The sequence below is a fragment of the Grammomys surdaster genome, unplaced genomic scaffold (assembly GCF_004785775.1).
Source record: "Grammomys surdaster isolate TR1022 unplaced genomic scaffold, NIH_TR_1.0 125561, whole genome shotgun sequence".
NCBI lineage: Eukaryota > Metazoa > Chordata > Mammalia > Rodentia > Muridae > Grammomys > Grammomys surdaster.
In genome coordinates, this window is record NW_021620408.1 from 513,612 (window position 1) to 527,335 (window position 13,724).

General features: G+C 47.3%; 1 protein-coding gene across 1 annotated transcript in view; it reads right to left on the reverse strand.

Annotated features, from left to right (window-relative positions):
- Nucleotides 1-316: 316 nt before the first annotated feature.
- The window catches only part of Fam83d (family with sequence similarity 83 member D), a 20,981-nt gene continuing 7,573 nt past the window's right edge, over nt 317-13,724 (reverse strand). The window contains exons 2-4 of the mRNA XM_028786589.1: nt 7,309-7,476; nt 3,852-3,976; nt 317-1,787 (exon numbers count right to left, since the gene is read on the reverse strand). Coding sequence (XP_028642422.1) covers nt 797-1,787; nt 3,852-3,976; nt 7,309-7,476 — 1,284 coding nt within the window. The 3' untranslated portion in view covers nt 317-796. The remainder of the gene's footprint in view (nt 1,788-3,851; nt 3,977-7,308; nt 7,477-13,724) is intronic.

A 13,724-nucleotide genomic window follows, 5' to 3' on the forward strand; every position in this document is an offset into this window, starting at 1 on the left:
TGGGATCGGAGGCGTGGGCCACCACACTTTGCTTTCTCCTAAATTTTTGGTTAGACAGGTTTCTCTGTGTAGCTCTGGCTGTCCTGCAACTCACTCTGTAGACCAGGCTGTCCTTGAACTCAGAGTTCCTCCTGCCCCTCTGCCCCTCTGCCCCTCTGCCCCTCTGCCCCTCTGCCCCTCTGCCCCTCTGCCTCCAGAGTGCTGAGATTAAAGGCGTGTGCCACCACCCAGCTTCTTAAGTGAATACATTGCCCCTTTACAATTTGGATCATGTACTTCCCAAAACTGTTTTTAAAACAAAAAAGAATCACACAAATACTTATATGGTACATTTATTTATGACACACCCTTAGAGATAAAGGTTGCCAGAAAGAAGAACAAAATCCAGGCAAACAAAAAGTTGTCTATACTTATTTAATACTATGAACACAGATATTCAAGAGAAAGTCAGTTAAGAAACAATGGTGTTTAACTTTTAAATATGATTCTGATTTTAAAAACAGTGGTAACTCAAAGCATTAAGACAGAGAACATACACATACACAACAATATTTATCTCTCAAACCAACCTTAAAAACCTATGTAGTGATAGAATATTAAAATTGTGCAAACGAGGAAAAAGTACCTATAGTGTTTAAACCAATAGATGGTTTCCACAGAACAAAAATTAAGAATATCAAACAATGCTGCAGAATCAAAGGCGAAGGTGGCCCAGTGTCAGGTGAAAGAGGGTAGCTGGGGGCATGCATGTGAGGCTCTCTCGGCCTCAGGACAGAGGGCTGGCTGAACCCAGCAGTCACTGATAGGGAGGATAAAGTGCTATGTCCCTCACAGAAACCAGGTTTGTAGAAGCTCTGGTAAAGCTTCCAGGACTGTAGCTGAGGTAGTGCTCTGTGAAGAGCGTTCTCCTTGAGAGCACAGTGAGCATCTGGGTGAGCCGAGACCTGATGCCAGTGAAGTGGACCTGCCGTTCTTTACTCAGGTTTCTGAACGAGTCTCTCAGGCACAGATCCAGATGGGGGGTGCCCAGACCCAGGTACTTGGGGTATCCGGGAGTGTGGAGATCAGCGCCTGTCAGAGAAACATGGGAGCTGACCGAGCTTGCCAGTGAGCCCTGGGAAGACACAGAAGAGGATGACCTCAAACTGGAAGACCTCGACACCGACATCTTGGATGCTGGTGACCCTTCTTTAGACGGGGAACCCTCAGGAAGGAGGCTCTCCTCGTCTTCAGTCTGCGTGGCCGTGGACTGGGACCACACTGTGGCCTGGGAGCTCGCTGCCCTGGTGACAACTGTGGTCTGGGTCCCAACACACATCATGTTGGAACTAGTCTGTGTTCCCACCTCACTGAGGCTTACTGCAGCCATCTCTTCTCCTGGCTCTGTCTGGGTAGCAGCATCAGCTGCCTTGCTATCCTCTAGCTGGTCCTTGTGGCTGTAGAAATAGTCTTCATCGCTGATGGTGGAAGTCTCAGAGTCATGGCGCTTGGTTTTGGCTCTGTCTTTTGGCGGCACCTCTGGGCCCAGGTTGGTCTTCTTGGGAGTACTTGAGAGTCTGGCCAGCCTGATACGCAGCAGATTGCCTAGCGTGCGCTCTTTCGACTGTGGCTTTAGGTCAGCCAGATGGTCAAACTTGCCACTGATCCGGAAGTTGGACAGGAGTTTGGAACTGATGGGCTCTGACTGGGCGTACAGGATCCGGAACTCCAGATCAAAGTGTTCAACCACTTGGCCAGACAGAATTACCAAGTTGCTGCTGTTTAATTTGCCGTCGGTCCAAGTAAAACTGAAGGATTAAAATCACACAAACTGGTAAAGATAAGTGTTCTCAGTTTCCCTGCTCTCAGTAGCTGCCATGTAAGAGTGATAACTTTGGTGCTAACATGAAATAACAAATACATACTTCAAAACCCAACACACACACAAACCCAATCCTCAGGCTCAGCTTTAAATCCCAGCAAGAAGGTATAAACTATTTAGGCCAGCAGCCTCGATTTAAACCTTAGAGAATCAGCCAGAGTGCCCTATGGGAAGCTAGTGGCTCCTCTTCCAGTGTCTCTAGTGGGATGGTTACTCCACCAAGGATGCCAGTGCTCAGCACACTGTACAGCTGATTCACTAGCCTGTGTCCTTGTATCTCCAGCATCCCTTCCTCTTCCTCTGGAAACAGAACCTACACCTGTCTCTACCTGAAAGGGCGTTCACGAACACATCCTCTCTAGTCTCAGTGGGTGGCCATAGGGTCCAGGATAGCCATGTCTGATCCCTGGGATTCATCCAGTATGCACATGTGACTCTACCAGGGCCAAGTGAGTTTTCAGAGATGTGTTCCTGCTTCAGCTGCTAAAGGTTGGGAAGTAAACAAGGGTCTTTGCCTTCAAAGGAAGAGGCTAGGACAATAAAGACCAGGGCAAAGTAGGAGACAGTGTTCTGATAAACCCCACCCACCACCCCAGGCCCAGGGAGCTATAGTCAGACGCTCCTTCCCTTCCCAGCATTCTCTGGGACCTGTGGCCTCACTCTGTCTTGAGTGAGCTTTGGACTGGAAGCAGGTAGTTTTAATGGGAGACCCTGAAACTCATTTTAAACTATTTCTTGCAACCATGACTTTGGGTGGTGAGTGGTGCATACCTTTAATCTCAGCATTTGGGAGGCAGAGGCAGGTAGATCTCTGTGAATTTGAGGCCAGCCTGGTCTACAGATCGAGTTCCAGGACAGCCAGGGCTACACAGAGAAACTCTGTGTAGAGAAAAATACAAACAAACAGGAACCATGACTAATACACATGCTGCCCAAGAACTGCTTTGGAGCTTATGAGTCTTTGGACTACCCACAAGGGGGTAACAGAAACAAAGGGGCTACCTGACCCTGAGGCTGCAGTGTGTCTCCAAACAGAATATCATTGTCATTGGTGGTACAACAACGCTTTTGTAGAGGGCAGGTTTTATACTTAGAGATTTTTAAATAGACAAAAACCACTCAGAGCCAAGTTTCATCAATATAGATAAATACTAAGTCCCCTTAGAACTTACAAGTGCCAATAGAAGGAAGTCTCAAGAACAGGTGTTCGGCTCTGAACAGTGGTGCTACTGGTTGAAAAGGAAGGTACCTACAGCTGCTTATCACAGTACCTCACCTGCCACAGAACCCACAGCTGGCACAGAACCAAGAGATGCACACGCTACAGCAACAAGGCTTTCTTTGCAAACTCTGTACCTCACACGTACCACTGGACAATGTAATAGAGAGACAGCCAAGCACACAGCTTAACATGGCATGAGTAAGAATGGTGTAACTTCCAGGGATTAACATCTCCTACTGTGACCTCACTCATCTTCTATACAAAGATATTCTCTCTATACAAAGATGCTATTGGCAAGGTGGACTTCCGAGGTGAGCCTGGAACATGTCCACTGCTTTCTAGACTAAAGTACTTATTACAAGAATTGCAGTGACCTATTAGATAAGGATAAATGAGCAGCTTCAGTCTGCTAGAACATTTGCAATGTCCTTACCTTCAAGTAAGCAGAGTAGGTGGGGTCCAACTCTCCCAGGGAAGCAGGATTTGAGGCCAATTAGCCTCTAGTTTTTCCCCAAAGGCCTAAGCCTAGACGTGAATGCAAGACTCTGACTATGGGGGTCTCAAGCTTAGTTTAACTTGTGATTTAGTTTTGTGGACCACAGGGAAAAGAAAGTGACTCTTGCCCTGTCTACATCCAACAGAAGAGGGCTTTTATGAACCAATTCGCACACTCCTGGAGGACTGTCACAGGGCTCTGATTGGCAGGAGCAAGCATTGATTCCTCTAAAGGGTTTGGACTAATTGATGAGGCACCTAGTCAGAACATACCTGTAAGAGCCTGTTGCCACCCGAATTCCATCAATCAGTGTGAACTTTTCATGAACCTTCCCAACAACCTTTGTTCCTGACCTTGCATAGTAGATATTTCCTGTAATGGTCCGCACCGTCATCAGCTGTTGGGGAAGGCGTGGTAAAAAAATAAATAAATAAAAGGTCAATGGCCAACTCAGTGATGCTATCCCGTGGGCTGGGCTTACTGTTACCAAACAGAAGCATTTGTAGTGGCTTAGGACAGTCATCATATAGTAACAGCACACATGATACACTAGCCAGATACTGCTCAAGTAATGTAACTTCTGCGTCTAGTCCATCTTTTCATAGGAAGAGAAGAGGCCTTACTAGGCCTCGATACCTTATAGTCCAGGCTGGCCTTGGATTTGCAATTCTCTAGACCCAGCCTCCTACATGCTAGGATTACAGTCTGCACCACTACATTTGGCTTGTATTTAGAGACCCTTAAGCTCATGTGAGAATGTACTATATATTATAAAGAAATATTTGCTTGTTGGAGGAAATTAATGGAATCCAAGAAATGACTTTGAAGCCGGGCGGTGGTGGCGCACGCCTTTAATCCCAGCACTCGGGAGGCAGAGGCAGGCGGATTTCTGAGTTCGAGGCCAGCCTGGTCTACAGACTGAGTTCCAGGACAGCCAGGGCTACACAGAGAAACCCTGTCTCAAAAGAACAAAAACAAAAACAAACAAACAAACAAAAAAACCAAAAACAAAAAGAAATGACTTTGAAATCAAACATGGGAGATATAACAGTCAAAGAAAGTATGTTAGTAATGAATAACACTTGGCAAGGGCTGAAAACCCAAGCTGGCACTGCTCTAATTTCTTTGTACCACATCAGTAAGGAATACTAACTTCCTTCACCCCATATTGGCAGGGTTTTGAAGCGGTAATGAGAAGGTAGGCCTCTAACACAGCATGTGGGAATTAAGCAGCCAGTTTACATCTTCTACAGGTACACAGTGACCAAAGAGGTACGCTGTATACACACACGGACGCACAATTGTCCCCAGGGTGACACACACAAATGCGTACATAGTGACTTCTTTTTAAACCTTTTAAAAATTATTTTTAAAAAATTTAAATTATGAGTATCTGCATGTGGGTATGTGCATGTAAGTGTGTCAGACACCTGGAGCTAAAATTATACGTGTTTGTGAGCCACCAAACACGCATTAGAGACAAAACTCAGATATCCACCTCTAAAACCCTTTATAAACCTTAATTTCAAGGTAAAGATTGTCTTTAAAAAAAAATAAAAACCTGGAGTATTCCACAGACGAGCATATGGAGTTGGCTGGATGGAGAAGGTAATGACTCCTAAACAGATCAACACACAATAACCATAGAAACACTATACCTATAGGGTTAGCGATGGCTCGGTGTCCTTCCCTTTAACACACATCTGAACATTATGGAGGCCTGTAATTGTGGACACAGCACTTCTGTACACCTGCCTGTGAATACGCAGCCATATTCTTGCAGACAAGGTAACTCAATATTCTGAACCAATCAGGGCACAGGGCAGGGGATGCCTCTGAGAAAAGCACAGGCCCACAACACACGAAGCTAGTGGCTACCTAGGAAGGAGATAACCCACTATAAAGACAAACTGTCTTTAGACTTCCTGCAGAGGCCCTGGACCACCATGAAGGCAGCAGTCAGCAGAGTCAGCAGTCTCTGCCTTGTTGACGGAGCAGAGGGAATGGCTATGCAGAGCTAGAACAGTTCTGTCGGGGGGGTTTTCTGGTGCTGAGACTCAGCCAAATTACCCAAGAGCACCTTGAAATTATACCCCGACACCTTCTGCGCTTCCACAAGAGCAGCCTTGGCCTAGATACCTGGTGGGTGGCAGTGCTCTCTACTATGCCCAAGTGGCATTTTCCTTGAGTCTTCCTAGCTCACTGACTGCTAGATCACATGGCCGCTTCAATTCAGTCTGGAAGGTCCAATCCTACCTCTATCATGAATTTGCTATGTGGCACAAATGACAAGGTGGTAAATCATCTAATTCAGCCCAATCCTTGGTTTGCTCATTAGAAAAAAACAAAAACAAAAACCAGCCAGCAGACACTCTGAAGGAGAGGCCAATGAGATAAAATGCTGTAAACCACGCTGCCTGTTTACAAGGTACTATGCAATCAGAGCCTCATGCAGAGGCCTGGAGTGGCAAGAAGCCTGGCAGCTGCTGATCGTGCCATTCCTCATGCCAAGTGCCAGGCAGCATGAGGGGAAGGCAGGTTCTCGCTTCATAAGTTGTTCTATTCTTTAAACATGAAGTCTGTAACAAATGTCTGTCTTACCTCATTCTCAAAGACACTAAGCCAACTCTGTGGCCTTATACCAAGATACTTGAATTACTTTCATGCCCAGAGGAAGACATAAAGTCTGGTTCTGTCCTGAGGAGGAGGCAGCAGTAGGTGATGGCGACTGCACACGGGATAGCGACTGAGAGGAGGACAGACTGAGTCAAAGCGGGGCGTGTTGTAGCTGTGGACTCCTGGGCTCCCGACATCATTGTTTCCAGACCCAACGCATCAGGACCGCTATGACAGGGCCGCCATGAGAGTTAGCGATGTCACATTTGTCAGAGCAGTAGGCAGTCCCAGGGACAGAACAAGAGCTCCAAAATGGCCACTGTAGCAAAAAGTGGAGCCCCCTGGAGCCACCAACCGTTGGCTTGGCTATGGGCAGGTCTGTACTCACTGCTGAGAAACCTGACAGCCATTATGCCTTTTCTTATCGATGGCTTAATGGAGATGTAAATCATACACCACATAATTCACCTGCTCAATGTGCACATCTGTACTATTTATGAATGTACAGAACCATTTGCACAATTATAGAACCTTCTCATTACCTCAAAAACAACCAACCAAACAAAGAGCCTGAACCTCTTAGTCACAAACCTATCCATCCCTCTATCACATGTCCACAAACCCGATACTAATTTACCTTCTGTCACTACAGACGCCCCTGTCACCTGGGCTTGCACATACATGGGATCACAGTGCATGTGATCATTTGTATATGGCTTCCTGCACTTATTACAGTGTTTTCAGGGTAGCCCATGTGGTAGCATGTGTCAGTACTTCAGTCCCTTTGAAGGGTGAATAATATTCTATTGTTCTGAACAGACAGTGCATTGTCTATCCACTTATTAGCTGATGAAACTTCCAGCACCTATAAACCAGCATATGCTTTCATTTCTCTGGGACGTCACTTAGGAATGGAACTGCAAGGTCATGGGTGGTGGCCATTTTCTGTGAGACTTCAGTTTCCTCACTTGTTAGTGGGGAACCCATCACCACCAGCACCAACACCAGCATCACCACCAGCTCCAGCACCGGCACTAGCACCAGCACATTGTAGATCATGGGTGCTCTCCCACGTTACCAACAGTGGGGAGACAGAAATGGTGTCCCACAAACCTTTTCCTGCTCAGGATGAACTTTCAGATCCATGCACATGTCCAAAAAGTGGGAGAGCAGAGCCTGGTCCAGAAGGATGTACACAGCCACCCCCCGCGTCCTACAGATCTCCTGCAGGTCTCGGAAGATGTCCATGTCTGAGAAAACGTCCATTACCACAGCAATCACCTAGGAGATGAGGCAGAAGGAAAAGTAAGGAATTCTAAATCCCATTTTCAAAGACACTCTCTTCTTCAGGAGTATGCCCCCACCATTAGTTCTTTTCCACCTCCAAAAACACCTAGGCACCCATGTCTGACAAGTCCTGGCTTGGCCCAGCTAACACCCGCCACTGTCTTCCAACCAACCTATCACGCACTGGCAAGCTTCTCATTGAACTTCCGTGCCACCACTAAACCCTATCTTCCAGGTTCAGTTTGGACTAGCAAGCTGTCTGGGTTCTTGGACCAACACACTGGAACCTCAGTCACACTGCTTTTCTAGTCTGGCTTCAGTTTCCTGTCTATAAAGTTGACAAAATCTTGGGGCTGGCAATACGGTTCAGTTAGTAAATGAACTTGCTACCAACCAGATAACCTGTGTTTAATCCCCAGAACTCACATGGTGGAAGGAGAAACCAACTCCTGCAAGCTGTCCCTCTGACCTCCACATGTATGTCATAGCACATGTGTACTACACACAAATAAATACATGTAAAGAGACCCCCTCAGATTCTCTCTGAAGCCCTCTTTGGCTATTAATATTCAAGTCCACGGTTTTTGACTATTATCCGATTCTGGCTTATGGTCTCTGAGTATTTCACCCTGTTTTAGAAAGACTCCATCCATTACCAATTCAGTGCTTGAAATGATGAGACTCTCAGCGCCCCACCCATCCTCTGTTCCCAACACCACGCATTTGCCACCATTCAGGACTAGAACATGGAACTACTACCTCAAGGTTATGCCCTTCAGCTCTGCTCTGTTCTTTCTTCTCCCCAGCAATGTGTGCCCCTGATACAAACTGATTTTCTACACCCAGCCCAGACCACAGCTAAAAGCCAGTGTTCACCCATGTGTGCATGGGGAATGTATCACTGTTTTGAATATCTGCTTCCTAAGATACAAAACCGGACTGCAGTCAAACCTAAACAACTGCACAGCTGCAGGGTCTAAGAGATCATTAGTGTCTGTTCAAACACCCTGTCACCTGTGTGGGGCTGCTGCCACCCAGACAGCCCCTCACAATGGAGATGCTGACAGTCCCCAGCTTCCTTCACTTACAGAAGCCATTACAGCTGGCAGCAGAGCCTCATCGCCTGCTTCAAGGGCCCTCAGAAATTCCAGGCAGGGAGGCAGGGCTGTAAAAACACCCGGGCTTAGAACAAGTCCCTGCAGATCGAGTCAGGAAGCCAGCATTTGGGAGCTGTTTTGCAATTGGGAGTGGTCAGGGCTTCTCCATCTCCCAACTTTAACAGTAAAAATCCCTTGTCTCTGAATCACATTAACCCCTTTGCTGAGAATTACAGCTGCTTCTCAGTCTTGACACCTTTCCTTCTACACAGCAGAGCCCTCCAATGGAAGGACTGGTCTCCATGGTGGAGACCACGAGACAGTAACCGACAGGCTTGTACCTCTTAAGCATCTGTCTGGTTAAAAAGAAATCCTGAAGCCAGCTATGGGGCCCCTAGAATATAATCCCAGCCTTCAAAAGGCTGAGGTCAGCCTCTAGAGAGCAAAAGTCTATCTCAAGAAAAACAAAGGAAGGCCGGGTGGTGGTGGCTCACGCCTTTAATCCCAGCACTTGGGAGACAGAGGCAGGCGGATTTCTGAGTTCGAGAGTTCGAGGCTAGCCTGGTCTACAGAGTGAGTTCCAGGACAGCCAGGGCTACACAGAGAAACCCTGTCTCAAAAAACCAAAAAAAAAAAAAAGAAAAAAAGAAAAACAAAGGAAAGTAAGAGAGAAAGAAATGCAGAGGCAAATGGGCAATGCTGCTACCTTTCTAATACCCCAGGGTTCCATTTGCTCACATGAGCGACCTTGAAGGCCAGCTCCCAGAAGCCAGTGGCCCCTGGGATCATAAAGCGGTCTCTCTGGCTCCCTCCACGACACACCCTGCCTGACCTTCATAAAATCCCCTGAACAGTGAGTAAAACAAAACAAAACACATTTTAGAGTTTGTGGCATCGTCAGAAGCTTATAGGCCCTGCTGGCTTTCACGAGTTGCTTTGAGAGTTATGTGTACCCCGTTCACTTGGGGCCTGTAACAGGGTTTAAAGGCAAAAGCCAGGACAGGAGCTCAGCACGGCACTTGCTAGCTCTGTGACCTGGTGCTTGAGCTTTCTCAGCCTTGGTTTCCTTCCCTTCTAGAAGGCAGGGATAACAGCACAGAGAGGCCAGACGCTAAGATGGTTGAGGGAGAGCAAGTCTGGAATGGGCTTAGCTCAGTTAGTTAGGCAGCTGGTGCCTCGGAGTCCAAGGCAGGCTGACCTGCACTGGGCAGAGATGGCTACCCGGGCTGACAGGACCTTAATGAGGAAAGCAAAACGAGGCATACATGTTCTGCAGGGAGCAATAAGTCAGCTGCCTTGTGAGGAGAGGCAACATAGACACTGGGAGAGAGGAGGGAGGCTTCTTCAGAGAAGTAACAAGAGAGCCAAACCATAGATAAGATAAGGAGCCAGGCCTGATTGCACAGATTTGTAATCTCAGCTCCCTGGGACAGGAGGCCATGGGAGAACTGAGGGGCCCTCTGACAGGAAACCACATGATGACAGAAGAGGCTGGGAAGGACAGGGTGCATACCAGTGTGGCTGGAAAGGAAGCTACGGGCTGTGGCTGGCAAAGAGAGATGTATTTAATATCTAAGATGGCAGAAGGCTATGGAGTGCCCATCAGCCCTTCCTGCCCACACTGCCTGCAGAGGGAGAGTACAGAGAGATGACTCCAGACGAGAAGACGATGCTGCAGAGGAGAGACCTGAACCTATTTCCTCTAACTCAGGACTGAGAACCTCTGGGTCAGCAACCCACTGGAGGATGGAGACCTTTGGGGCTAACAGACTTCTGCAGATATTTTGGAGAATAAGGGGTTAGAAGAGGAAAAGTCCCAGCCAGGAGCTATGAGACCACAGGGGAGTAAATGGAGCCATGGGAGAGGCCAGCAATGGGCACGGGCCACAGAAAACATACGAGCTGATGAGAGACCTTCAAGCCTGGCTCTCCATAGAGTGCACTTGAGGACTGGACTGGAGCTCCTGGAGGAAGGGAAGAGAAACCTGTGCAGACCTGCTGGCCTCTCTGATGGTCAGCAGAACCCCTGTGAGCTACATACATACAGACAGGTCTCTCGCCAGCTTGTATGCATTTCTGTGGCTCTGTGCCCATTGCTGGGTTCTCCCATGGTACATACAGCCAGTTGATGGGCTAGTCAAATGAGAAAGGAGGAGAAATCAGGAGATGCAGAGTGATGGGCAATGAACACACCCTAGGGGCTCCTCAAACAGGGACTAGGAACCCAGCCCAGTTGGCGAGGTTGGAGAAGGCCACCAGAGGCAGAATGGGAGCAGGGCCCAGAGCACACAGGCCTGCCAAAGGGTTCTGATTGCCCAATTAATAAAACAGGTGTACGAACAACACCTGTGGTGGCTGAGGCGTAGGTAATTTGCAGTTTGGTTCACGTATCTTTGATTTTAAAGCCTCAGCCTTCCACAGGCTAAATATGAAGGCCTGCCTTACTCAGGGTATCTGAGGGCGAAGGAGTGTTTTATTTTCCCGACTCTCCCACAAAGAGTGGGCATTTCCACAGCAAACGTTAACCTCATTAGTGTGTATTGTTTCCCCAGGATTTCCAGGCTGATATAAAACCTGTGTTTGGGTGTCAGGTTGAGATGTGGCGGGTTCCGGCTGCAGAGGACAGCAGTCATGGCACAATGGCTCCCTTGGCCGAAGAGCTCATGCTGCCGACTGCTGAGCCATAGAACACCTGGACTAGAAAGGCAGCACAGACACCTGTCACTGAACCCACTCTCCCTTCAGGGGTGCCCACCCTACAACGTGCCCACAGCTGCCCTAGGTACCACCTTCTCTCAGTCTGAGCTGCATGGAGCTGGCCCCTTCTCTCCGAGTTAGAAGTATGATAACTGCAAAAAGTCTGTTATTACAGGGTCATACCTATCTGCCAGTTACCCATGAAGGAAGCAGCCAGCTGGCCAGAAGCTGGGGGAGAGGGGCATCCATACCACACTACCTGTGTTTCCTCAAGCCATATCTGGAGAGGCCAACTATGTGCCAGTGCCCCATGTTCAGCTTGAGTGACAAACCATAATCATCATCAGTCCCTTAATGGAACCCTTTGCTGATTTTCACCAACAGACTAAGGAGATCACAGGTTTCCGTCTTCCGGCAGAGCAGAGCAGGGCAGAGCAGGGCATTACATTACTCACTAGGTAGAACTGTAATCTCTGCCACTGCCACTTAGCCCAAAAGCTCAAAAGACTCTCTAGAGATTTTAAAGCCGCATTAACTACCATGTCCAGCTTACAAACTTGGAAGGGCAAGATAATGGGGTCAAGGGGCACACTTAAGGGGCTGAAATTCCAACCCATGTCTGTGTGCCTCCAAACCCACCATAAGAAATGCTGAGCTAAATACTGTTACAGAAAAATCTAATATGGGTCTCACAATTCCTAAGAACTTGCCGTAGTCCTGAGAGGATCAGTAGAGTATCCCACAAAGCCCATGGGCTCAAGTCGGCTATGAAGGACAGACAACTTATAACAACATGGTGACTGTCTGTCAAGGAATCTCACAACTCCCCAGCATGCTTGGCATCCTCTCTTCTGCAGTTCTGTGGACAGAACCAGAGCTAGACTGATCAGGAGACCTTGAGAAGCTCAGCTGTCATGTGATCGGACTGCAGAACCAACCTGGACTCCTCCTCTTTGCAGAAACGGGTAAGCTGTCACATGTTAGGTTATACTGGCTTCTAGAATGTACACATAATACCACCCACCTCATACCCTTTGGTGATTCAGTCAATGAGAAAACCCTCAGTGGCAGCTGCTAGATTCTTAGTTTCAACTCTGCCACCCCTGGATAAGACCTGTAATCTGAGGTTCGGTGTCCTTGAAACAAGGTCTTCCTGCTGCCACTAACCCCTGAAACAGGCTGCTCGCCCTCTGACCAGGCACATGCATGGCCTGAAGGGGCCAGTCAAGGCTAGTCATGCTTGTTCTCATTTTAGCAGGAAGCACATGTCAATCACCCCTTTCCTGTGTGCCTCAATTTCCCTCCCTTCCTACCCAGAGTCATAAAGGTAGATCAGGTGTACAAAATGCTTGGAATTCTGCCAAAGCCTTGTATTATGTGTCAGCCTGGAAGACTGGCCACTGAATCCCTAGGCTGAACACATCAACAATCACCTATAGACTTTTCCTGCTAAAACCATCAAATGCACCATTTACCCCAGTGTCTGTATGTCTGTCTTTCTTCCTTCCTCTTTCTTTCTTTCTTTCTTTCTTCCTTCCTTCCTTCCTTTCTTTCTTTCCTTTCTTTTTTTCTTTTTCTTTTTGAGATAGGTCTTGGTATTAGCCCAGGCTAGTCTTAAATTGAAGATATTACTGCTTCAGTTTCCAAAATGCTAATTACGGTCAGGACCCACCACTTGTTACATGTTTTGATGGGAATAAAACTGCCCATTAGGACTTCTTTTTTTGGGGGGGGTGAGGGTGGGATTTCTTTAAAGAAAAAAAATCTTTGAAACTACCTTCATATAGTCTTCTGGATTTAAACCGAAGAGAATGTAAATTTCCAGAGTGAAAGTTAAACTTATTAGCAATTTCTCACTACTGCCCCAGCAGGAGGAACTGTGGGCAAATCAAGCAGCCTTTTTATGGGGGGAGGGGAAGTTTTAAGTTTTTAACTATAAAAAGAATTTTCCTGTTCCAAAATACAATGTATAAAACAAGGTGTGTTTCCTCCTATTTTTCTTTCCTTTTCCCTTAGGGTAAAAAAAATCACTCCAGTGGTTTGGCTTTGGGTTATTCTTCCACTTTTAGGATAAACAAGTACATGTGGGAATATTCAATATCATACATCCACATCCATGCAGCATCATACATTCACATCCATGCAGCATCATACATTCACATCCATGCAGCATCCTATGTCCACATCCATGCAGCATCCTATGTTCACATCCATTCAGCCTCCTATGTTCACATCCATGCAGCATCCTATGTCCACATCCATGCAGCATCCTATGTTCACATCCATGCAGTAAGTATCCTATGTTCACATCCATGCAGCCTCCTATGTTCACATCCATGGAGCAGTCTATGTTCACATCCATGCAGCATCCTATGTTCACATCCATGCAGTATCCTATGTCCACATCCATGCAGTATCCTATGTTCACATCCATGCAGCCTCCTATGT